The sequence below is a fragment of the Pelophylax lessonae genome, assembly GCF_965119305.1.
Source record: "Pelophylax lessonae genome assembly, chromosome: 6".
In the NCBI taxonomy this organism is placed as follows: domain Eukaryota; kingdom Metazoa; phylum Chordata; class Amphibia; order Anura; family Ranidae; genus Pelophylax; species Pelophylax lessonae.
The window spans coordinates 313063057-313089858 of NC_138773.1; the positions used below are offsets into that span (position 1 = coordinate 313063057).

The following is a 26802-nucleotide window of genomic DNA, read 5'->3' on the forward strand; positions in this document are numbered from 1 at the left end:
AAGACCACCACCAAGCGATATAACAGGGTACTCTTACTGACTATATAGACCCCTTCGGGTCAAAACAAGCCCAGAATATGTTGCTGATACTGGCAGGAAGGGACCAAGCAATTTCCAGAAGCCTCCTCTCAATGGTATTAGGGCTGGGTTCCCCCAACTTCTCCTCAATCGTCGCCTCTGACTTCCGGGACAGCAGCGCCGTGGCTCCCCCACACACTGCTTGTCTTTGAGCTGGCTGATCTCAATCAACATCTCCATATTCTAGGTCAGTGGTCCTCAACTCCGGTCCTCAGGGCCCACTAACAGGCCAGATTTTAAGTATTACCTTGGGGAGATGCAGACTAGAGTACTGCAATCACTGAGCAGCAAATTGGATCACCTGTGATGTATTTCGGTTATCTTGCAAACCTGGCCTTTTAGTGGGACCTGAGGACCAGGGTTGAGGACCACTGTTCTAGGTCATCCCAAAGGTGTTTAGTAGGGTTGAGGTCAGGGCTCTGTTAAGAACACTGGAATTCCTCCAGTCAAACCATGTCTTTATGGAGAGGTTGGTTGAGAACAGCTATCTCATTCTATGTCCTCCCAAGGGTGTTTAGTAGGGTGGAGGTCAGGGCTCTCTGCAGGACACTTGAGTTCCTCCTTACCAAACTCCTCAAACAATGTCTAAATGGAGCTGGCTTTGTACACAGGGCGCAGTCATGATAGAACAGAAAAGGTCCTTTCCCAAAATTACCACAAGGCTTGAAGAGCACAATTGTCTAAATTGTCTTTGTATGATGTAGCATTTATCATTTCCCCCAACTGGAGACACTTGAACTCAATTGGTTGTCCGAAATCCCAGTAAACTTGGTGGACTTATGAAGGAACAGTAAAGGACATGTAAGAGAGGCTTCATGGTTGGCTGTATTTGGTGCCAAGAGCACCAGTTCCCACCACTGTTCCTGTCTTGCTAGTACACTATCCCTCCTGCTGACGCTGAACATCTTGCCATCTTGTGTCATAGGCTTCCACACAGCATTCTCAGCCGTTGACCTTCATATCCCAAAGGAAGAAATGTCCACACATAAAAAGTAGTTTTGCTGCACTTTACTGGTGGAATTCAGGAAATGGCATAACAGTCACATAACCAGGACATACAGTACATTCTGAAGTTATTTGCCAATAGTTTTTTAGTGGCCGGTCTGCAGTAGTCACAAGTAAAAGCATTTGCAGCACCTTGGCAGCAGTCTCCCTTAAGTCTCTCCTCTGCCCAGGGTCATTGGTATTCACAAGACTGTGTTCTCTGAAGTCCCCTCCTTGCTGGGTACTTTTACCCTTGGAATTCACCAGGGAAGCAGCTTCACACAGGGATTTATGACCTGGCCCAAAAGGCCTTTTGCAATCTACCCTAATCCTCTCCTTCATAAGGGACTGAGACTAGACAGCTCCTCCTGTGTACAGGTCCACTCCACCTGACCTCCTGCCCTATAATGTGCTGGCTACATCCTCATAGCTATGGGTTGTTCAGCGCCCATGCTCTAAAACTCTGTCTGCCTCCCTAGCGGACTGTTACACAATATATGGGTGCTGCCTCACCGCTGACATTAATGTAGTAGGGCCTGTCACCCAATGACAATGTTTACTGTAACCAGAAACTACTGTATTCTGATGCAGAGCCACCTAGTGGCAAATTAGCTAACTGCACCTGCCTGCACACAGTCCCTGTGCCATGCTACTGAGCAATCTGCATAAGTAATGAGGAAATATAGCTACCCCATTTGCTGCTACATTTTTATTTTTTTTTTATTTTTTTTACATGAAATTGATTATCACAATAATGCATGTATTTATTACAAGACAAAACATTTAGGATGGGGGAGTTTGGAGATCAAACCAGCCACCCTGTAGCAGTGATCACTCTTCCAAACTCTTATCAAAAACCAAAAATGTGTTTTTCTTTGCATACATTTTAGGGGGACCTAATATTTAAATAGGTTTCATGTAACGTGTAGCAATAACATGTAATGTGTAGTGTAACACTTCCAGGTAATGTACAACCTCTCAAAAATCCGTACCCCCCCCCCCCCCCTGAAAATGCCTTCTGCTTTTTTCCTCAAAGGAAGGCGCCATCTTTGTTCAGGAATCATCCAGGGTCACCTTCTACTTATTGGCCCATGATGGGGGCTCAGAGATGACAACATTTATATAAATTATAGTACCTGTGCAGTTCTTGGCTGTATTCACAAATGTCTGAGACGGATCACACTCTGCTGTAGCCTTTCACCTTGTGACTTGCTACAACAAAGTTTTAATGTTCGAGTCTGATCACTTGGGGGAGGGGAGACTGAGGAAATGGCTCCTCTTACCTGCAGCAGATGGCATCACCTCAGCCTAGACAGTGTTTATCGCCTAGAGCCTTTTAATGCTAAGCCCCCATTCACACTAGGGCGACTCACGAGGCGACTTGTGTCGCCCCAGGTCGCCCCAGGTCGCTTGACATGACCAAACCAATGTAAATGAATCAGTGCCGTCTTAATTGCCGCTATTAAGGTCGCTCCGACTTCAGAAAAGGGTCCTGTACTACTTTCAGGCGACCAGTGATCCGACCTGTCCCATATACTTCAATGGGAGTCGCCTCCTTATCTTAATTGAAGCGACCTGTAATCCGACTTGTCATCCGACTTTGCTAAAAAATGGTAGTGAACAAGAAAAGAGCATAATTTTCTTGCAGGCATTAGCGGTCATTTTTTTAGGCAGGCATGTCATTTTTTGGATTTCGTTTCTGGGGGGTCTAAAAAGTGTCCCTGTCAAGTTTCAGCTCTGTAGCATGTCCAGAACCCCTAAAAAAAAATCATTTTTCTTTTAATTTTTTGTAGTGTCTTTACCAGCTGTCTTTTATTCTTGCTGGCATTCATGAGTGGTCATTTTTTTAGGCAGGCATGTCATTTTTTGGATTTCGTTTCTGGGGGGTCTAAAAAGTGTCTCTGTCAAGTTTCAGCTCTGTAGCATGTCCAGAACCCCTAAAAAAAAATAATTTTTCTTTTAATTTTTTGTAGTGTCTTACCAGCTGTCTTTTTTTCTTGCAGGCATTTAGCGGGCATTTTTTTTAGGCAGGCATGTCATTTTTTGGATTTCGTTTCTGGGGGGTCTAAAAAGTGTCCCTGTCAAGTTTCAGCTCTGTAGCATGTCCAGAACCCCTAAAAAAAAAACATTTTTCTTTTAATTTTTTGTAGTGTTTTACCAGCTGTCTTTTATTCTTGCAGGCATTTAGCGGGCATTTTTTTAGGCAGGCATGTCATTTTTTTGTATTTAGTGTCTGGGGGGTCTAAAAAGTGTACCTGTCAATTTTCAGCTCTGTAGCATGTCCAGAACCCCTAAAAAACATCATTTTTACTATATTTTCAGGGATACGGCTTCTCTGCGGCTGGCTTTTTTTCTTGCAGGCATTTAGCGGGCATTTTTTTAGGCAGGCATGTCATTTTCTGGATTTAGTGTCTGGGGGGTCAAAAAAGTGTCCCTGTCAAGTTTCAGCTATGTAGCATGTCCAGAACCCCTAAAAAAAATAATTTTTCTTTTAATTTTTTGTAGTGTTTTACCAGCTGTCTTTTATTCTTGCAGGCATTTAGCGGGCATTTTTTTAGGCAGGCATGTCATTTTTTTGTATTTAGTGTCTGGGGGGTCTAAAAAGTGTACCTGTCAATTTTCAGCTCTGTAGCATGTCCAGAACCCCTAAAAAACAGCATTTTTACTATATTTTCAGGGATACGGCTTCTCTGCGGCTGGCTTTTTTTCTTGCAGGCATTTAGCGGGCATTTTTTTAGGCAGGCATGTCATTTTTTTGTATTTAGTGTCTGGGGGGTCTAAGTGTACCTGTCAATTTTCAGCTCTGTGATTGGCCAAATAAAAAGTTGCCTCGCGATTAGGTCGCGTCAAAGTCGCGCTAAGTCGCGCTAAGTCGCGCTAAGTCGCGCCAAAGTCGCGCCAAAGTCGCGTCAAAGTCGCGCTGGAAGCGACGCTACTTTAGTGGTAGCGGCAGTGTGAACCAGCACTAAAAGGTGTGTTGTGGTGTTTTTTTTTTTTTTTTCTGTTTTTTTTTATTTATTTATTTTTTTATGATCTGGTTAATGAATTTAGGTAGACTTGTAACTAGGGATGCACCGATATTATCATATACTTTATTTATTTATTTTACAAGTTTCAATACATTTTGTTTTGCTTTTTTTGTTTTTTTTAAGTACTCGCCGATACCAATTGCCGATACATACCGAACTCTTTTGTTTACACTTCAGCTGTCATCAATGGTACAAAGCATTGAAAAGTTATTAACAAATAAACGTCTTTTTTTTTTTTTTCAATGTGAAACATGTAAAAATATTAAAGAACAAAGCAAAAAAAAAACGTTCTTTTAATAATTTATAGAATAGAAGTGAGCAAAAAAAAAATCAGCAGTAAAATAATAAATAAATGAAGGAGAATAAGGAGTTAAGGCAGTTTATAGTAAATTAGGGGATAATAAGGGGTTAAACAGAGTGACATTTAATTTATATAAAAAAAGGTACATTTTTTTTTTTTTTACCTTGACAGGTCACTTTTAACTGATGTCATCTGCAGATCGAAGTTCAGCCCTTTGATCTGTAGATGAATAAACAGCAAAGCTATAAAAAGAAACAATGTTTCTTTTTATCTTTCTGTTTCAGCAGCTGAGCAATCTTTTTTTTTTTTTTTGACCGCTCCCAATTGCCAGAACATTATTTACACTTCAATTGTCAATAGGGGAACCCCGCTGATTGCTGAAAAAGTCATCAGTTGCTAAGGACGCAGCGGCCCTGCTCCTTAACGACCGATAATTGATGGCTTTTTTTTCACATTTCAGCTGTCAGTGGGGGAATCCTGCTGACAGCTGAAAGAACCGAGCCTGCAAGTATCGGTTTCATGTATTGGAGCATTTGCACAAGTACGATACTCGTGCAAATGATTCGTATCGGCACTGATATCGGTATTGGTGAAATCCTACTTGTAACGTTTCTGAATAGTCTACTTTAAACATGAGAGATGGATAGATATATACAGTGGGTACAGAAAGTATTCAGACCCCCTTAAATTTTTACTCTTTGTTATATTGCAGCCATTTGCTAAAATCATTTAAGTTCATTCTTCTTCCTCATGAATGTACACATAGCACCCCATACTGACAGAAAAACACAGAATTGTTGACATTGTTGCAGATTTATTAAAAAAGAAAAACTGAAATATCACATGGTCCTAAGTATTCAGACCCTTTGCTGTGACACTCATATATTTAACTCAGGTGCTTTCCATTTCTTCTGATCATCCTTGAGATGGTTCTACACCTTCATTTGAGTCCAGCTGTGTTTGATTATACTGATTGGACTTGATTAGGAAAGCCACACACCTGTCTATATAAGACCTTCCAGATCACAATGCATGTCAGAGCAAATGAGAATCATGAGGTCAAAGGAACCGCCTGAAGAGCTCAGAGACAGAATTGTGGCAAGGCACAGATCTGGCCAAGGTTACAAAAAGATTTCTGCTGCACTTAAGGTTCCTAAGAGCACAGTGGCCTCCATAATCCTCAAATGGAAGACGTTTGGGACGACCAGAACCCTTCCTATAGCTGGCCGTCTGTTCAAGCTGAGCTATCGGGGGAGAAGAGCCTTGGTGAGAGAGGTAAAGAAGAACCCAAAGATCACTGTGGCTGAGCTCCAGAGATGCAGTCAGGAGATGGGAGAAAGTTGTAGAAAGTCAACCATCACTGCAGCCCTCCACCAGTCGGGCTTTATGGCAGAGTGGCCCGACGGAAGCCTCTCCTCAGTGTAAGACACATGAAAGCCCGCATGGAGTTTGCTAAAAAACACCTGAAGGACTCCAAGATGGTGAGAAATAAGATTCTCTGGTCTGATGAGACCAAAATAGAACTTTTTGGCCTTAATTCTAAGCGATATGTGTGGAGAAAACCAGGCACTGCTCATCACCTGTCCAATACAGTCCCAACAGTGAAGCATGGTGGTGGCAGCATCATGCTGTGGGGGTGTTTTTCAGCTGCAGGGACAGGACGACTGGTTGCAATCGAGGGAAAGATGAATGTGGCCAAGTACAGGGATATCCTGGACAAAAACCTTCTCCAGAGTGCTCTGGGCCTCAGACTGGGCCGAAGGTTTACCTTCCAACAAGACAATGACCCTAAGCACACAGCTAAAATAACGAAGGAGTGGCTTCACAACAACTCCGTGACTGTTCTTGAATGGCCCAGCCAGAGCCCTGACTTAAACCCAATTGAGCATCTCTGGAGAGACCTAAAAATGGCTGTCCACCAACGTTTACCATCCAACCTGACAGAACTGGAGAGGATCTGCAAGGAGGAATGGCAGAGGATCCCCAAATCCAGGTGTGAAAGACTTGTTGCATCTTTCCCAAAAAGACTCCTGGCTGTATTAGATCAAAAGGGGGCTTCTACTAAATACTGAGCAAAGGGTCTGAATACTTAGGACCATGTGATATTTCAGTTTTTCTTTTTTAATAAATCTGCAACAATGTCAACAATTCTGTGTTTTTCTGTCAGTATGGGGTGCTATGTGTACATTCATGAGGAAGAAGAATGAACTTAAATGATTTTAGCAAATGGCTGCAATATAACAGAGTGAAAAATGTAAGGGGGTCTGAATACTTTCCGTACCCACTGTGTATGTGTATATATATATATATTAGACATATGCCGGTTTTCGGTAATTCAATATATCGCGGTATTGCATAGCCACGGTATTGTTATTGTGGCATTTTTAAAATACCGAGTTTCTCTGTCAAGTCTGCCTGACTTGTGAATTGATACATTTCAGTGAGCTGGATGACTCATTCACTCACACAGCTAACACCTTTCAGCATTAAGTCTCCTAACTATAAACAAAAATGATTACATTGTATCTTTTCCTTCCCTCTGCCAGGGAGAAAGGAAGTTTAACCTCTTAAAGACTGGATCTTTTTCTGACACTTGTTGCTTGCAAGTTAAAATCAGTTTTTTTTTTGCTAGAAAAGTACTTAGAACCCCCAAACATTTTATATATTTTTTTAGCAGAGACCCTACAGAATAAAATGGCGATTGTTGTAATATTTTATGTCACACTGTATTTGCGCAGCAGTCTTTCAAACGCAATGATTAGACTTTAATGAATAAAAAAAAAAAAAAAACGTAACAGTAAAGTTATCCCAATTTTTTTTTTTTTGTTACACAGAGAATCGTGAGAGAATCGTGATCTTTATTCCAAGCTAAAAAATCGTGATTCTCATTTTGGCCAGAATCGTGCAGCTCTAATAAATATATACACACACACACGCATAGCAGCCCACATTACATTATTATATAGCCATCAAGCAGTGTCTACAAAAAATGCAGAAAGCTTGCCAGAGCAGGAACTGCAGGTTAGTCGCATGGTGCAAAAGCAGGATGGATTTCAAGGCCACTGAATTTTAAAAAAATGCTGCATGCACCTTTTTTCTGCGGAAAATGAGGGCATAGCAGCCCGTTCAAATCAATGGGCTGCTATGCCTGTGCAAATGTGGGCCGCCAACCCGCATACATGTGAACCACCAACCCGCATACATGTGAACCAGGCCTAAAGCAATAGTAAAGTCATTTATAAACAACACCTCCTTCAGGTTTAACCACTTCTTGACCACAAGGATTTGCCCTCTTAATGACCAGGCCATCGGATCGGAGCCGAGCACCAGGACCAGTTATCACCAGTTAGGCCAGACACTGCTTTATGACCTATTTTAGGCCTGGTTCACAGAGTCTGTACTGACTGACTATATAATAATGTGCATAAGTGAACCAAAGCCCCTAAATTCAGCAATGAAATTGAAGTGAGGTGGAAATTTAATAATTTAAATTTAATAATAGAATACCGTGATAATACCGTATACCGTGGCAAAACCTTAATCAATTAATCGCAGCATGAAAATCTGATACCGTCACAAGCCTAATATATATGTATGTGTTCTAATTCCTGTCTATAGCAACCAGATGTTTCTAGAGTACATCAGGAAATGGAAACAAGTGATTGTTGCAGATAAGATCTCCTCTTTTTGTTCTATACCATTGTTTTAAAGCCGTATAATTTACAGAGTGGGCGGTGACTGGCAATTTTAGGCTTCCCATATGTTCTACAAATCTATACATCAAACATTGGGTGGAGAATGCGGGGTGTCGGGGTTTGGGTGCAGGAGGACAATGCAGAGTTATAACAGAACCCATAACTTTGTGTGGGATTCAGCAGGATGAGAAGAGACGAGTGATTTCATTCTTTAACGATCAGGTGGTTGTAGGCATAGATCTGTGTTCCTGGTAGTTGTCTTTCTAGAGATTTGCGCTTGTTTTTTCCCTTCCCACACACCAGCTGTTTCCATGTTTATGATTTTTATTTTATTTTTTTATTTATTTTCCCATCACACACTTTCCTTCCTAAGCTGGCAATACACTGAAATAAATATTTACTTTTTTTTTTTTTTTTTTTTCATTTTAACAACTTTCGATTTTCTAATCGTTGGGGAGGTCAAATAGACAATGGGTTTGATTTACTAAAGACAAAAGGACTGTGCACTTTGCAGGGGGCAGTTGCCCCCTGCAAGAGTAGTTGCTCCAGAGCTTCGTAAATGAGCAGAAGTTCTGCTGACTTCCTTCATCCAATCATGTGCAAGCAAAAATGCAGTTTTTTTATTTTTTTATTTTCCTTTTATGTGATTGGGTATTCTTTGCAAAGTAAAGCTTTACCGCATTTACTAAGCTCTGGGGCAACTGCACTTGCAAAGTGTATAGTCTGTTGGCCTATACAGGGATATGCAAACTATGGCCCTCCAGCTGTTGCAAAACTACATAAGTCCCATAATGCCTTTGCCTCTGGGAGTCATGCTTGTGGCTGTCAGTCTTGCAATTCCTCATGGGACTTGTAGTTCTGCAACATCAAAAGTTAGTAATCAGAAATCTTTTTCAAAAAACATACATGAGGGGGGCACGCTGGTGATGTGGCTGCTCATCCAGCTCCTCACTAACAGGAGTGATGGCTCTGGTGTCACAAGGAGTAGGGGCTGACTACTGCTGCTGGAGACATGATTCTGCTTCCTCCCCCCTCCAGCCTGCAACTCAGTCTGTGTGGTACTGCTGAGGAGTTGGGGCAGAATGTCCTTCCTGTCTCTCCTTATGTGACATATCCCATGACTAGAGAAGGGGAAGGAGAAGCTACCTTGGTGTCAGTGGGAGGAATAATTTCCTATCACTGTTGTCACTGGGAAGAATGGTGTCCCATCATTGGCGTCACTGGGAGAAAGTGTCCCATCATTGGTATCAGTGGGAGGAATGGTGCCCCATCATTGGTGTCAGTTGGGGGAACAGTGCCCCATCATTGGTGTCAGTGGAAGGAATAGTGCCCCATCATTGGTGTCAGTGGGAGGAATAGTGCCCCATCATTGGTGTCAGTGGGAGTAATAATGTCCCATCATTGGTGTCAGTGGAAGGAATAGTGTCCCATCATTGGTGTCAGTGGAAGGAATAGTGTCCCATCATTGGTGTCAGTGGAAGGAATAGTGCCCCATCATTGGTGTCAGTGGGAGGAATAGTGCCCCATCATTGGTGTCAGTGGGAGTAATAATGTCCCATCATTGGTGTCAGTGGAAGGAATAGTGTCCCATCATTGGTGTCAGTGGAAGGAATAGTGCCCCATCATTGGTGTCAGTGGGAGGAATAGTGCCCCATCATTGGTGTCAGTGGGAGGAATAGGGCCCCATCATTGGTGTCAGTGGGGGGAATAGTACCCCATCATTGGTGTCACTGGGAGGAATGGCGCCCCAAGGGCCGGATAAATGCAATCAAAGGGCCTCATTGATACTTTTTTATCTTATACTCATTAATGGGGGGGGGGGAAGTTAACTAAAACTGAAGCACTCAGAATCTGTGGCTGCTGTTTATGGTAACCAATCCGCTTCTTCTAACATCCGCTTGTTCAATTCGGCATGAAATATGAAACCCGGAAGCTGATTGGTTTCTATGCAGAGCTGCACCAAATTTTGGACTCTCCCAGTTTAGTAAATCTCCCCCAGTGGTTGGACCCTATACTTCTCCACCAAGATGTAACTGGAGAAGGTAAACCTCATTGTACCTAGGCAGGGTGGGCAGGGAAGTACCATTCCTGCTGTATGGATACTGAGGGACAGGAGGGGGTGTTTTTTATTTATTTATCTTTTATAAGGGTCATGAAAAAGTATAACGTAAAACCTAAAATGTTTTTTTTATGATGCAAGTTTATCTTCTTGTCATTTGTTATCATATGTTTGTTATGTGTGGTTTCTATAGTGTATTTATGTATATGTAGGGCGTGTTCTGTGACAGCAGTTTGCCTTTGATTTATGTTTCCATTCATTGATCTGCTGTCCTCACAGATGGGGCGCTCTGCCTATACAGATGGGGGGCGCTCTGCCTATACAGATGGGGGGCGCTCTGCCTATACAGATGGGGGGCGCTCTGCCTATACAGATGGGGGGCGCTCTGCCTATACAGATGGGGGGCGCTCTGCCTATACAGATGGGGGGGCGCTCTGCCTATACAGATGGGGGGGCGCTCTGCCTATACAGATGGGGGGGCGCTCTGCCTATACAGATGGGGGGCGCTCTGCCTATACAGATGGGGGGGGCGCTCTGCCTATACAGATGGGGGGGCGCTCTGCCTATACAGATGGGGGGGCGCTCTGCCTATACAGATGGGGGGCGCTCTGCCTATACAGATGGGGGGGCGCTCTGCCTTTACAGATGGGGGGCGCTCTGCCTATAGAGATGGGGGGCGCTCTGCCTATACAGATGGGGGGCGCTCTGCCTATACAGATGGGGGGCGCTCTGCCTATACAGATGGGGGGCGCTCTGCCTATACAGATGGGGGGCACTCTGCCTATACAGATGGGGGGCACTCTGCCTATACAGATGGGGGGCACTCTGCCTATACAGATGGGGGGGCGCTCTGCCTATACAGATGGGGGGGCGCTCTGCCTATACAGATGGGGGGGCGCTCTGCCTATACAGATGGGGGGGGCGCTCTGCCTATACAGATGGGGGGGGCGCTCTGCCTATACAGATGGGGACACTCGGCCTGTACAGTGGATATGTTATGAAATTTTGAGTAGCGAAGCTGAAATACTTCAGAGGCTTCCAAATATGTTTTTTTCACTAAAAGTGCTTTTTCCAAACATACCTGACTTGTTCATTTTCTTTAACAGACAGAAGGCAGCAAACTTCAGAAGGACCTCAGGACGTACCTGGCATCTGTAAAAGGTAAGAATGGTCCTTGGCTATAGAGAAACCTTAGTTTGATTTCATAAATAATATCTGGCTACTTTTTAATACTCTCATCTGTGCCATATGGTATTAGTTGTGGGACAGGCTGCGTTCTCCGTGATGTCACCGGTCTCTAGTGAATAGAGAGGCTGCATTCATGTGATGTCACCGGTCTCTAGTGATTGGATAGGCTGCATTCTCAGTGATGTCACCGGTCTCTAGTGATTGGATAGGCTGCATTCTCAGTGATGTCACCGTTCTCTAGGGAATGGATAGGCTGCGTTCCCCGTGATGCCACCGGTCTCTAGTGATTGGACAGGCTGCATTCTCCATTATGTATTGTTTATAGCCACGTCTATCTGTTTTTATAGCTTTAAGAGGAAAATATTTGAAGCCCCAGTGTGCTTTGCCTGTTTTCATTTTTTATTTATTCATTTTTTAATAAATTGCCAGTATTAAGACTTTGGACTCCTAGACCTTTTTTGTTTGGCTCTCTTTTTAACACGAGCAATAAAAACCTAACATGGGCTACCATTCTTCCATGTTCCATCCCAAATTTAAAAATTAGGTTTTGGCTTTAGATACCTTTTTGATTGCCCTTTACACTGTGCTCTGCATGGGCAAAAAAATGATTCACTTTAAAATATCCTTACCTAGAATTCTTTTTTATGGTTACATTGGTCCAGCTTGGACCAATGTAACTATGTATATACAATACATGTGGGATCCCTTTTAAAACCTTTTTACCCCAGAACAACCCATGAAATAATTTTCAGATCTCGAGGAACCCTGACTAAAACCAATTCATTGTTGGTCTTTGGGCAAAATATCTCTTGTATTGGTGGTTAGTGGAAAGAATGCCCCCTTACAGTGGTGGTCAGGATGCAACCTCTACAGACCGCAGACCCAGCTGTATGAAACCATTGATCCTTTTAGCTAAGAAGCATTGACCCCAGAAAGAAGGCACCATGACATGGGAGGTCAATTAACCACAGATCTAGGTACCCTTGGTAATCTCCGGAGGAACCCTAGGGTCCAAATATGTAAACCACAACCAAGAGACTTTGAGAGACACACGAAGTAGTTTAAAAAAAAAATTATACAATTTTCTATTCAAAAAATATTTTGAAAGCGGTTTAGACATGGTTAAGAAATTAGGTACAACATACTCAAGCAATCCAAGAGTATAAACTACTTGTACGTGGTATCAGAGCCCTCAACGCATTTTGCCAGGCAATGCTCGCTTCTTCAGGAAAATTTAAATATTAATATCTAAAAGCAGAAACCAGGTTGTTTGAAGATAGGAGAAGGAAAAGCCTGTTTGAAGGGAAAATTCAAACAAATGTTTACTTGCATATCAAGTGGAGTATTCAGAATCATCCCATACCGGGTACAAATCTCAGCAATAAAAGTGGGAACACCCCCCCCCCCCCCAATAGGCATGAAAGGGGAAGGGAAAGAAGAAAAAGATGCCAATTGGTCAATAATGTCCTTTCCAGGAGTTGTGAAGGGGAGGGGGGGGGATAATATAGCCAGTCCCAGCAGGTTCCAAATGTTGTATGGGGAAAAGGTAGCAAAGTTCCCAAACTGGGGGGGGAAAAAATAACGAAAGTAAAATTAAAAAAGAAAAAAAAATTGAATAAATACAAACCAATGGGGATGTGCACATTAGCTAAAATACTAGTAATAAAGTATCCCCAGAACCCTGGTTGAGAATAGCTGCTCTAGAAGCTACAAATGATTGTAGTGGACACCATTACTTCGGTGATCTCCACTAGCTTCCGAGTCCTGTGCCAACTAGTTGCTCTGCTGTTTTGTGAACACAGGAGGTCACAGTTCCATATGGGCACCATTTGGAGAATGTAGTAGGGATGCCTTCTATGGTGATTTCTAGCTTCTAGAGGAATCCCACAGGTACAGTGTATGCTTAGTTACATTGGTCCAAGGTGGATCTATGCATAGTTACATTGGTCCAAGGTGGATCTATGCATAGTTACATTGGTCCAAGGTGGATCTATGCATAGTTACATTGTTTCAAGGTGGATCTATGCATAGTTACATTGGTCCAAGGTGGATCTATGCATAGTTACATTGGTCCAAGGTGGATCTATGCATAGTTAGTTTGGTCCAAGGTGGATCTATGCATAGTTACATTGGTCCAAGGTGGATCAATGCATAGTTACATTGGTCCAAGGTGGATCAATGCATAGTTACATTGGTCCAAGGTGGATCTATGCATAGTTACATTGGTCCAAGGTGGATCTATGCATAGTTACATTGGTCCAAGGTGGATCTATGCATAGTTACATTGGTCCAAGGTGGATCTATGCATAGTTACATTGGTCCAAGGTGGATCAATGCATAGTTACATTGGTCCAAGGTGGATCAATGCATAGTTACATTGGTCCAAGGTGGATCAATGCATAGTTACATTGGTCCAAGGTGGATCAATGCATAGTTACATTGGTCCCAGGTGGATCAATGCATAGTTACATTGGTCCCAGGTGGATCAATGCATAGTTACATTGGTGTGGATCAATGCAATATAGTAAACATTATTTTAAAGAAGAATTCCACATATGGATATGACTGAAAAGTAACAACTTTAACATTATATTTGGCAGGGTGTGTGTGTGTGTGTGTGTGTGTGTGTGTGTGTGTGTTTGGTGTGGTTTTTTTTAACCAGAAGTTGAGACTGACTTCTGCATAGGCAGGCTACCCATAGATGGATTGAAATTCGGCCAGTTCAGCAGGGACTTTGATCCATCTATGGCCAGCTTTAGACCTAATTGACTGGAAAGCCATTTCCACTTGAAATAGATGTTTTAGTTTTCACATGGGTCTCCATCTTCTTTATATTGCTTGGGTTTTCTAAGCTCAATCATCTCCACAGATTTCCTAACTCCATATGCAATTATGAAAGCGGAATGAGAGTGTCTTGTTCCTCAAAAGATTTTATATTTTCTGTTTCCTTTGGTTTCTACCAATTCTGACAATTTTCTTCTGTTCTATTTTCCTGTAGCTATGCACGAAGCTTCCAAAAAGCTAACCGAATGTCTGCAAGAAATCTATGAGCCTGACTGGCCCGGCAGAGACGACACTAACAAGCTTGCAGAGGTAAGGCTGCGTCGTCTGGGGTTGGGTACCGGGAACCCTTGACCATGGACATGGTGTCCAGAGCATACACATTCTTATGTTTTTCCTTCTGAAATGACGATGAATCATTTTACCGGTTGATTCCAACACTGTTCTCAGTTTTCAGGCCCAGTTATTATCCAGAAATTGGACTTTCTTTTCAGCACTGAAAATGCTATCAAACTTTACCAGATTTTTGTTAATAACAAATTTACATGATGCACATATGGATAGGTGTTCGTGTTTTAAGAAGAATTTTTACTTCTTTTTTTTTTATTACATGGGGTGTACAATATAAATTCATTGACCATCCTTAAAGCTGAAATCCAAGAATTTAGTGACTTTGCAAAAAGTGCAGGCATGCAGAGGTAGATTCCAAAGGTGACGTGCACCTAATTGGACTTATTTCTAATATTTATAGGTGACATGTTTTTTGCACTCCCCAGAGGATACATGGGTCAAGGCTGTGAGAGAGGAGAACACACAAAGCAGCTATGCTGCCTCTGGTGCCCATTCACAGAAGCCTTTGTATTTTGTGAAGGAGTTAACATAATACAAAGGCTTCTCTGAATCAGAAGAAAGAGAGGGGCGGCTCTGCTCTTGAAGTAACTGAGACCACAGTGAGTAGCATTTGCGCTCCAGAAGTTCTCTTCCTGGAGCACAATAAACCTGTCAGATGTAAATAAAAGCGAGACGTCTGCTAGGATCTCATGATATGCCTGCAGTTTTTGCAGTAGCTGAATTCTTGGAATTCAGTTTTAACATGCAAGTAAAATGGCTTTTTTTGACATGTATGGAATTGGTGCAAACTCAAGTTCCTGATGCTTCCTGCAACTTTTCCTCTTGACCAAAAAAAGGCCATGGTTCCCAAATTATAGTAAACTGGTCTTTGTGCACATCTAAAATAAATACTAGGGTCCTTGGTTCAAGTCCCGCTGGTAGGTTCATTGGCTAGTCTCTAAATTGGCCCTAGTATGATTTTCTCCTGAGCATGTCCAAGATGGTGGCCTTATCTGCTCTATCAGCAGATGCAATGCTTGAGTCCCTCAGGAGAAAAGTGCTATAGAAGTATAGATTGGTAAAAAAAAAAATCTAAAAGCAATCACTGTCCTCCAAAGAGATAAAAATTGGAAACCTGGTTATCTTCCCACCTACCCCCCCCCCCCACCTTAAGCATGATGGGAAATGCAACATTTTTTAAATTTAAAATTAAGTTTTATAATTACACAACAGACCTTAATTCTGTATATCCTACTTTCTTCCAATAGTTCAAAAGTTTCCAATAACTATATATTATTTTTCCTAACAGAATAATGACCTTTTGTGGACGGATTACCATCAGAAGTTGGTAGACCAGGCTCTCCTGACCATGGACACCTACCTCGGCCAGTTTCCAGATATTAAGGTGATTTGATGATCTAGCCAGGCTTAACATTACTATATTTCAGTTTGTAGGACTCTGGTTGATATAGGATCATGATGGTACGTGCTGACCCATAAGGCTAAAACTGTGGGAGGATGGCAATGAGTTGGAACCCTGTGACTTCTTAACTGCTTGAAAACCATCCAATCCATTCAGTATCATACCTTGGTCACCACCTTGGGGGGGTTGCTTGGTTTAAATTGACATATTATAGCTCATATCAACAAATACCTTACATACCACCATTATAACGTAAGCAATTAAAGGGGTCATAATGCAGAAAATGTATGGCAGAAAAGACTAAGTAGTCTTTGAGTCTGCTTTTTTTTTTTTTTTTGTTCTTGGTTTGTTTTTTCTTGGTTTTTTTTTTTTTTTTTTCCGTGAACTTTTTTGTCTGAGCATAGATCTACAGCAGGGGTCCTTAAATAAAATTCATGGGGGTCCGGTCGGAAAAAATTTCTTCTAGCGGAGGTCCGAGTTTCATATTGGTGCTATAACTCCACATGATATCCTCCACATTGCAGCGCCTCATGCATGTCACAGTGCCCACACACACACACACCCCTTTAGGGCCCACACATAGATCACGCTTTGTGTTTTTTTATTTTCAACTTTATTGAAATGTCAAAATTAGATTTAATTTTTGTTTATGCACCGCAGCTCAGTTTCAGTGCATAGAAACAGTCTGCATTTCGCACTGCACTGCTCTACACTCAGGGGTACTGTTGCAGTATGAATAGGACACATAGAAAACAATTGTTTTCTATTGCCCTTGCAGAGACCTGTGTTTTGCTAGTGCAGAAATTACAGACCCCCCTTCACATCACAGACTGTCTCATCACAGACCCCCATCACAGACTGACATGTCAAGGAACCCCCTAGTCAGACTGACCCATCACAGACCCCCACCACAGACTGACCCACCACAGACCCCCCCCCCATCACAGACTGACCCACCACAGACCCCCCCCATCACAGACTGACCCACCACAGACCCCAAAACACAGACTGAACCATCACAGACCCCCCGCCACAGACTGACCGATCAAAGACCCCAAAACACAGACTGACCCACCACAGACTGACCACAGACCCCCCCAAAACACAGACTGACCCATCACAAACCCCCCCATCACAGACTGACCCATCACAAACCCCCCCATCACAGACTGACCCACCATAGACCCCAAAACACAGACTGACCCATCACAAACCCCCCCATCACAGACTGACCCACCACAGACCCCCCCATCACAGACTGACGCACCACAGACCCCAAAACACAGACTGACCCATCACAGACCCCCCGCCACAGACTGACCGATCAAAGACCCCAAAACACAGACTGACCCACCACAGACTGACCCACCACAGACTAACCACAGACCCCCCCAAAACACAGACTGACCCATCACAGACTGACCCACCACAGACTGACCACAGACCCCCCCCCCAAAACACAGACTGGCCCACCACAGACTGACCCACCACAGACTGACCACAGACCCCCCCAAAACACAGACTGACCCACCACAGACTGACCACAGACCCCCCAAAACACATACTGACCCATCACAAACCCCCCCCCCCATCACAGACTGACCCACCACAGACCCCCTGTCACAGACTGACCCATCACAGACCCCTATCACAGACTGACCCATCACAGAAACCCCACCAGAGAATCCCCCATCACAGTACTCTTGATATTAAACTCCTGTCCTTTTCATGGCAGCGCAGCACTCCCCCCTCCCCACAGAGCCCTACCTTTCTTCACACAGGACGGAAATCACTGCAGCCTGGACAAGGGGCGGGACTTTTCAAGTAAAGGTAGTCGACTGATTGCGGGGACTGCCCCACTGCCTATCAACCAGTCACCAGCTTCTTGGCTTTGGAAGTCCCGCCCCTACGTTCAGAGCGTCCGCACTTCATGTTTTGTGTGAGTGAGATGGGAAGCGTGGGGAGGGGGCAGTGCAGTGCGGAGCGCAGGCAGGCAGGCGAGCCAGCGGCGGGGACAAAACAAATAGGCAATTACTTGGTGAGGCTACGGTCCGGATTAGAAGGTTACTGGGGCCGGAACCGGTCCGCGGGCCGCCTTTTAGTGACGCCTGATCGACAGTATCTCACAAAAGCGAGTACACCGCTCACATTTTTGTAAATATTTTTATAGCTTTTCATGTGACAACACTGAAGAAATTACACTTTGCTACAATGTAAAGTAGTTAGTGTACAGCTTGTATAAGTGCCCATTCACACTACCGCGACTTGTCAGGCGACTGGTCAGCCTGACAAGTCGCGGTCCATGCAGTGCTACGGGAACCTTTCTAATAGGAGTGACTCAAGTCGCTCCGACTTAGAAAATAGTTCCTGTACTACTTCGAGGCGACATCGGAGCGACTTGCATTGACATTCATTATATGAAGTCCGTGCAGGTCGCGCCGAAGTCGCGGTGCACGCGACTTCACAGGTCGCCCCCGAAGTCGTGCCGCGGTAGTGTGAACCGGCACTTACAGTGTAAATTTGCTGTCCCCTCAAAATAACTCAACACACAGCCATTAATGTCTGAACCGCTGGCAACATAAGTGAGTACACCCCTACGTGGAAATTTCCAAATTGGGCCCAATTAGCCATTTTCCCTCCCCTGTGTCATGTGACTTGTTAGTGTTACAAGGTCTCAGGTGTAAATGGGGAGCAGGTGTGTTAAATTTGGTGTTATCGCTCTCACTCTCTCATGCTGGTCACTGGAAGTTCAACATGGCACCTCATCGCAAAGAACTCTCTGAGCATCTGAAAAAAAGAATTGTTGCTCTACATAAAGATGGCCTAGGCTATAAGAAGATTGCCAAGACCCTGAAACTGAGCTGTAGCATGGTGGCCAAGACCATACAGCGGTTTAACAAGACAGGTTCCACTCAGAACAGCTCACGCCATGGTCAACCAAAGGAGTTGAGTGCACATGCTCAGCGTCATATCCAGAGGTTATCTTTGGGAAATGGAGGTATGAGTGCTGCAGAGGTTGAAGGGGTGGGGGGTCAGCCTGTCAGTGCTCAGACCATACGCCGCACACTGCATCAAATTGGTCTGCATGGCTGTCATCCCAGAAGGAAGCCTCTTCTAAAGATGATGCACAAAGCCCGCAAACAGTTTGCTGAAGTCAAGCAGACTTAAGGACATGGATTACTGGATGTCAAGCGTGTGTGGCGGCAGCCAGGTGAGGAGTACAAACACAAATGTGTCTTGCCTACAGTCAAGCATGGTGGTGCGAGTGTCATGGTCTGGGGCTGCATGAGTGCTTCCGGCACTGGGGAGCTACAGTTCATTGAGGGAACCATGAATGCCAACATGTACTGTGACATACTGAAGCAAAGCATGATTCCCTCCCTTGGGCGACTGGGCCGTAGGGCGGTATTCCAACATAACGACCCCAAACGCACCTCCAAGATGACCACTGCCTTGCTAAAGAAGCTGAGGGTAAAGGTGATGGACTGGCCAAGCATGTCTCCAGACCGAAACCCTATTGAGCATCTGTGAGGCATCCTCAAACAGAAGGTGGAGGAGCGGAAGGTCTCTAACATCCACCAGCTCCGTGATGTGGTCGTAGAAGAGTGGAAGAGGACTCCAGTGGCAACCTGTGAAGCTCTGGTGAACTCCATGCCCAAGAGAGTTAAGGCAGTGCTTGAAAATATTGGTGGCCTCACAAAATATTGACACTGGGCCCAATGTGGACATTGTCACTTAGGGGGGGTACTCACTTTTGTTGCCAGCGGTTTAGACATTAATGGCTGTGTGTTGAGTTATTTTGAGGGGACAGCAAATTTACACTGTTAGACCCCGTTCACACTGGGGCGACCTGTCAGGCGACCTGGTCGTCTGACAGGTCGCCATAGGTCTCCTGCCATAGAGAAGCTGTGGACCCGTTCTAATAGGAGCGACACAAGTCGCTCCAACTTAGAAAAAGGGTCCGGAGCTTCTTTGGGGTGACCTGGAGCGACCTGCATTGACTTCAATGATATGAAGTCTGTGCCGGCCACTCCGAAGTCACGGTGCGAGCTGCGCACCGCGACCTGTGAGGTCGCCCCGGCAAGTAGCGTCGCCCCAGTGTGAACGGGGTCTTATACAAGCTGTACACTCACTACTTGACATTGTAGCAAAGTGTCATTTCTTCAGTGTTGCCACATGAAAAGCTATAATAAAATACAAAAATGTGAGGGGTGTACTAACTTTTGTGATATACTGTATGTTTGTCCCAAGCATGTTTGAAGCCATTTACTGTTGATTTACATTTATCATTTCTTGATACAAGACCTTCATTGCAGCGCAGTGGCTTACTATGCCACGCAACATTGCAATCCCTGGTTCAAATCCCAGCCAGGACACTACCTGCATGGAGTCTGCATGTTCTCCCTCTGCTTGTGGTGGTTTTCTTCCAGGTACTCTGGTCCCCCCACCTCCTAGAGACCGACTGGTAGGTTAACTGTCCAAATTGGCCCTAGTATGTGTGTGGTTCTGAGATGGGGACCTTAGCACTCTGTGTAAATTTTCAGCACTATATAAATACATGTTGAAGTAAAACAAAAAAATGCTGTTGGTGTCCTCCCCACCATTAGAATCATTTCACCCGTTCAATTCGTCCTCATGACCATTATCTCAAAGTGATGGTTAATCCAGTATTTTACAGTTGTCCCCAGAATTAGAAATTAGATAATCTTTGTGGGTACACCTGTTTTGGAGATGGCTGTCTAAATGGAGATTTCCCCTCACTTTGGAGCGATTGGAGATTTCTTTTCACTTCCTGTTTTCGGGAACAGGAAGTAAAGGAAACTCTCCCCACGGGGACTAAGGCGAGCCATAGACTATTTGATTTTTTTTTTTTCTTCCATCTGTGGATGAAAATCTCTTGATCCCCCCTATCATGTCAATGTTGATGGGGAGGGGGAAGAATCACTCCTGCAGCACTATTATGTTCTGCCAGCCCTAAACTTTCCGATCCGGCAGAACACACTGGGGTAGATTTACTAAAGGGAAATACTGTGCACTCTGCAAGGGCAGTTTCTCCGGAGCTTATTAAATGAGAAGTTTTGCTGACTTCCATCATCCAATCATGTGCAAGCAAAAATGCTGTTTTTTTTTTTTTAATTGTTATATTTTTTCCTTGCACAGGATTGGGTATTCTTTGCAAAGTGAAGCTTCACCTCATTTACTAAGCTCTGGAGCAACTACAACATGCGCAGTCTATTTGCCTTTACGACCCCATTGAATATTGCTAGCAGCTATATCCGCCAGCAGTAAACGCATGTAAAAAAAAAATCTAAGAGGCTGGTTGCAGCAAATGCTGGCCATACACTAGCCAAAAAAAGGTTTGTAAATCTGTCATTTGGTCCCTTCGTTTGTTTGTTTTTCGTCCCAGTTAATGGGCACAAATAGAAAATCAGTTTTAACTTTTCAGAGCTGAAAAATCAAAGGAACAGTTTGGAAAATTCTGCCGAACAAGCAATAAATTGAAAGGTTAATGTGTTTTTCGCCCAAACTGTTTGCACTAGGCATATGTGACAAAATGAACGAAAAAGGGATTAATTTATGTCCATTGAATGATTTATCGATCAAAATTTGGCCATTACACGATGACACGATCGTTTGCTCTCACGGCCGAGTGTTTGTTTTTCGAAAATGAGTTTGAATGATTTTTAGTATAGTGTAGGGCCAGGATAAGTCCCAAATTGAGTGATCAACTGTGGTGCCGCCTATGAGTGCCCATCAGCTCCGCCTATGAGTGCCCATCAGTGCTGCCTATGAGTGCCCATCAGTGCCGCCTATGTGTTCTCATCAGTGCTGCATTTTAGTGCCTCCTCATCAGTGCAGCCTCATCAGCGAAGAAGAAAAATTACTTATTTACATAATTTTCTGACATAAACGAACAAACTTTTTTAGATTTCAAAATTTTATATAGTGTAGGGACAGGCTAAATCCCAAATCGAGTGATCAACTTTGGTGCCACCTATAAGAGTGCCCATCGATGCCGCCTATCAGAGTGCCCATCAGTGCTGCATTTTAGTGCCACCTTATCAGCGCACATCAGTGAAGAAGAAAAATTACTTATTTACATAATTTTCTGACGTAAACTAACAAACTTTTTTAGATTTCAAAATTTTATATAGTGTAGGGGCAGGATAAATCCCAAATCGAGTGATCAACTTTGGTGCCGCATATCAGCGTGCCCATCAGTGCCACCTATCAGCGTGCCCATTAGTGCTGCCTATCAGCGTGCCCATTAGTGCTGCCTATCAGCGTGCCCATTAGTGCCGCCTATCAGCGTGCCCATTAGTGCCGCCTATCAGCGTGCCCATTAGTGCTGCCTATCAGTGTGCCCATTAGTGCCGCCTATCAGCGTGCCCATTAGTGCCGCCTATCAGAGTGCCCATCAGTGCTGCATTTTAGTGCCTCCTTAACAGCGCACATCAGTGAAGAAGAAAAATTACTTATTAACAACATTTTCTGACAGAAAGTAACACATTTTTTTTTTTTTTTATATTTCCGAATTTTTGTTTATTTTATTTAATTTTTTTGCCAAAAAAAAAAAACCCAGCAGTGATTAAAATATATGAAAAAAAAAATTATAAAAATGAATTTGGGTCCAGTGTTGCATGACCGCACAATTGTCATTCAAAGTGTTGACAGTGCTGAAAGCTGAAAGTTTGCCCTGGGCAGGAAAGTGCCCGGTATTGACGCGGTTTAAACAAAAAAAAAAAGTTTTGGCTTCCAATACCTTGGCTACACGTTGCATTGGGTAGACTGAGTTGTTGCATTCCAGTGCAGATTAATGTAAATATAGATTATAAAGGTAAAATATTAACTCTTTGGCGTTGATATATTATAGAGTAATCAATGTATTGGGATTTGAGGTTAAAGTATAACTAAAGGCAAAACTTTTTTTTTTTTTTTTTAATAGTTTTGGATAGAGTGAAGAGGGATAAGAACCCCTGTCAGTTTTTTTTGCTGTCTATGCCCCCATTAGGCAGATTCACCCTCTCTTTGTCCGGTTTACCATTATCATTGAAAGTGAAAGTGAAAAAAAAAATCACAAATTTTGGGTTGTCCCCAGAAAAGTAAAAGAGGGGAAATTTTCCGATGGGGACACTAGTTCTGGTGACATTGGGGTCCCACTAAGAGTTCCCTTTATTTGCAAGGATTTCCTCTTACTGTCTGTTTGGCTATGGGACAGGAAGTGAAGGGGAAATCTTCCCAATGGGACACAGGTGGCGAAAAAAAATCTGACCGGGGTTATAACCCTCTCTTGCCCTATCTAAAATGGGGGGGAAAAAAAAGTTTTCCCTGTAGTTCTACTTTAAGTTTAACTATTTGAGTCGGTTCACACTAATCCGACTCAGTCGCCCCGACTTCGGGCGACTAATGAAGTGGCCCGTGCAGCGCGACTTCAGCACAGCTTGCAACGACTTCTCATAATAGAAGTCAATGCAAGTCGCTCCGACTTTGCCAAAAAATAGTGCAGGATCCTTTTTCTAAGTCGGAATGACTTGAGTCGCTCTGATTAGAATGGTTCCATTGCACAGCATTGGGAGCTACTTGTCAGGTGACCAAGCCGCCTGACAAGTCGGATCAGTGTGAACCGGCACATAAAGTGATCGTAAAGTCTCGTTAAAAATTCAAACAAACGAACATGTTATATTTCCCTCCTGTGTGCAGTTGGTTTTGCACAGAGCAGCTCAGATCCTCCTTTACTCGGGTCCCTCTTCGGCTTTCCTGGCCACTCCCCCCTGTTGGGTGCCCCCACAGTAAGCAGCTTGCTATGGAGGCACCCAACTCCCTGTGTCTGTTCAGACATGAAGCCGTGACCCAGCCCCACCCCTTCTCTCCTCATTGGCTGAATGATTTTGATTGACAGCAGCAGGAGCCAATCGCACCGTGCTGCTGTCTCAGCCAATGAGGAGGGGAGTCCCAGGCAGCTTAGACACTCCTACAACATCACTGGATAGAGGGGGATCAGGTAAGTATTAGGAGGGCTGAAACAGGTTTTTTTTTTAATTTTTTTTTTTTTTTTTTTTTTTAATTCAGAATATGCATTAAGATAAAAAAAAAAACCTTCTGCCTCTACAATCCCTTTTTAAGGATGATATTTCAGGGTCCGGTAGGTTAACAATTCTACTATTTGACATTTCCTATTAGTTTTTGGCCGTTGATTTGGATCCATGCATGCCTTGCACTGTAACTGTGTGTGTGTATATATGTGTGTATATATATATATATATATATATATATATAATATATATGTGTGTGTATGTATGTACAGTGGGGATCGAAAGTTTGGGCACCCCAGGTAACAAATTGTATTAATGTGCATAGAGAAGCCAAGGAAAGATGGAAAAATCAAATTACAGATTAGACATTCTTATAATGTCAACAAAAGTTAGATTTTATTTCCATCATTTAGGGTCCTTTCACACGGCCGCTCCTTATGAAAGGTCCGCTGCGGGACTTTTTTTTTTCTTTCCACGGAGCGGATGACATTTCTGTCATCCGCTCCGTGTGCCCGTCATCCCATCCGTTTGCGGATGATATGCGGACATAATGTAAGTATATGGCACTGCTGATGACAGCGGATGACACCGCTGACATCCGATTTTCCTTCCTTTCCGTTTTTTACACGGAAGAAAAAATGGGGTTCTGTTCCATTCATAAAAACGGAACAGAACTGAAAGGAGGAAAATCGGGTGTCAGCGGATGGTATTCCGCTGACACCCGCAGTGCCATTAACTTACATTATGTCCGCAAATCATCCGCAAACGGATGGGATGATTTGCGGACACACGGAGCGGCCGTGTGAAAGGACCCTTACACTTTCAAAATAACAGAAAACCAAAAAATGGCATCCCCAAAAGTTTGGGCACCCTGCAGAGGTAATATCTTGTACTGCCCCCTTTGGCAAGTATCACAGCTTGTAAACGCTTTTTGTAGCCAGCCAAGAGTCTTTCAATTCTTGTTTGAGGTATCTTTGCCCATTCTTCCTTACAAAAGTCTTCCAGTTCTTTGAGATTTCTGGGCTGTCTGTCACGCACTGCTCTTTTAAGGTCTATCCATAGATTTTCAATTATGTTGAGGTCAGGAGATTGCGAAGGCCATGGCAAAACCTTCAGTTTACGCCTCTTGATGTAATCCCCCGTGGATTTTGAGGTGTGTTTAGGATCATTATCCATTTGTAGAAGCCATCCTCTCTTTAACTTCAGCCCCCCCCCCCCCCCGCACTAATGGGTGAAGGAACATTTTAAGCACAAGCACTTTTCTAAGAAGATTTGTTCAGCACCGTATGACACTTTTTGTGGTGGAGTTTTCTGCACTGAATGAATACTGCTGCACTTTATGAATTTATGGACTGTATGTATTTTTATATGTAGTTTTTTAGATGTTTTTTAATTGGATGGGATTTTTGCACTATATTAAATATTGATATTTAATATTTATCACATTTAATATTTATTTAATATTTAGCAATTTCGGATTCGGCGCCTCATATTGTCATTATCATTGTTCCTTGGTTACCCAAAATTGATGGCAGCCGCATCTTTATATTTCACTTAGCAATTACGTTCCATACATCATAGGGAGGCACACATTGTAATATTCTTAAAGCGGTAGTATACTCTAATCAAGAAAAAAAAAAAAAAACCTGCAAGACAAAGGCATAATGAGCTAGTATGCATCACATACTAGCTCATTATGAAAAACTTACCTTAGAACGAAGCCCCGACACGGACCCCCGGATGCGGCTGTGGGAGCTGACATGATCCCCCTCGGCGTCTCTTCCGGGTTTGGCAGCTCCGGCGCTGTGAGTGGCATGAGCCGCGGTGACGTCACTCCCGCGCATGCGCGCGGGAGTAATTTTCCGGCAATTTTCGCCAAGGAACTCTGAAGGTCCGCAGGACCTTCAGAGCGCATGCGTCGCAATCGTCAGCGGCTACATGCAGTGGTAATATCTCCTAAACCGTGCAGGTTTAGGAGATATTAATTGTACCTACAGGTAAGCCTTATTATAGGCTTACCTGTAGTTAAAAGTCAAAAAATGTGGTATACTACCGCTTTAAGTTGGTTTTTAAAATCTTCAAAGAGGTAAACCATTTTGTTTGGACACGCCTTATGACAACCATCCAGTTTTATGGTATGTAGTTGGACAAGTCAGCCAAATTTAAAGGAAATGTAAAAAAAAAAATGTCTTTGCACGCATATATTTTTTCTATCCAGAAGGAAGTGAAGATTGATTATTGTTTTTAGCCAGGTAAATGTAATGTGTTGCTGAATGTTTCATACCTTCCATGTGCTATGCTTTCTTCAGTTCCCCATTTCCTGATGTACAGAGAATGTCATTTGAGCCTGTTGCTGTTTAGCTGTATTCAGAACACTCAGCAGTAAGTGTCAGTTCACACCTATGCCATGTCAGACATTGCATGTGACTCGCAGCGCACTGCTCTGAAAATCACGATGCGATGTTTGTGCATTGCAAATTCGCATCGCATTCAGACCAAAGTCGCACAGGACCCTTTCTTTTTTAGTCCGCACCAGAATCGTAGCCCATGGGTGTTCACACCTATGTGATCCGATTCATGTCCGAATTCACAGTTTGCACTGCGATATGCGAACTGATCTGGGGGTGTCGTTAACTTTGTATTGACACCCCCAGCGATTTGCATATGGCAGTGTGAACTGCCTGTGAGTCGAGTGCGATGCGGGAACTCGCAGTGGATTTGCAGGGTTCCCGCATCACATATGTGTGAATTGGCACAAAGAGTCGAAGGAAGAATATAACCCCTCCCTTCCTGCTGGAAGGAGCCATCAGAAGATGGGGACACTGTAGTTATAAAGGGATGGACATGGTCAGCAACAATACTCAGGTAGGCAGTGGCGTATAAACGATGCTCAATTGGTAC

General features: G+C 43.5%; 1 protein-coding gene across 4 annotated transcripts in view; it reads left to right on the plus strand.

Moving 5' to 3' along the window:
* The window catches only part of BIN1 (bridging integrator 1), a 197009-nt gene that overhangs the window by 104215 nt on the left and 65992 nt on the right, over positions 1 to 26802 (plus strand). For all 4 annotated transcript variants that reach the window (XM_082261052.1, XM_082261053.1, XM_082261054.1 and 1 more), the window contains exons 3-5: positions 11253 to 11307; positions 14333 to 14427; positions 15755 to 15850. In XM_082261052.1, coding sequence (XP_082117178.1) covers positions 11253 to 11307; positions 14333 to 14427; positions 15755 to 15850 — 246 coding nt within the window. The remainder of the gene's footprint in view (positions 1 to 11252; positions 11308 to 14332; positions 14428 to 15754; positions 15851 to 26802) is intronic.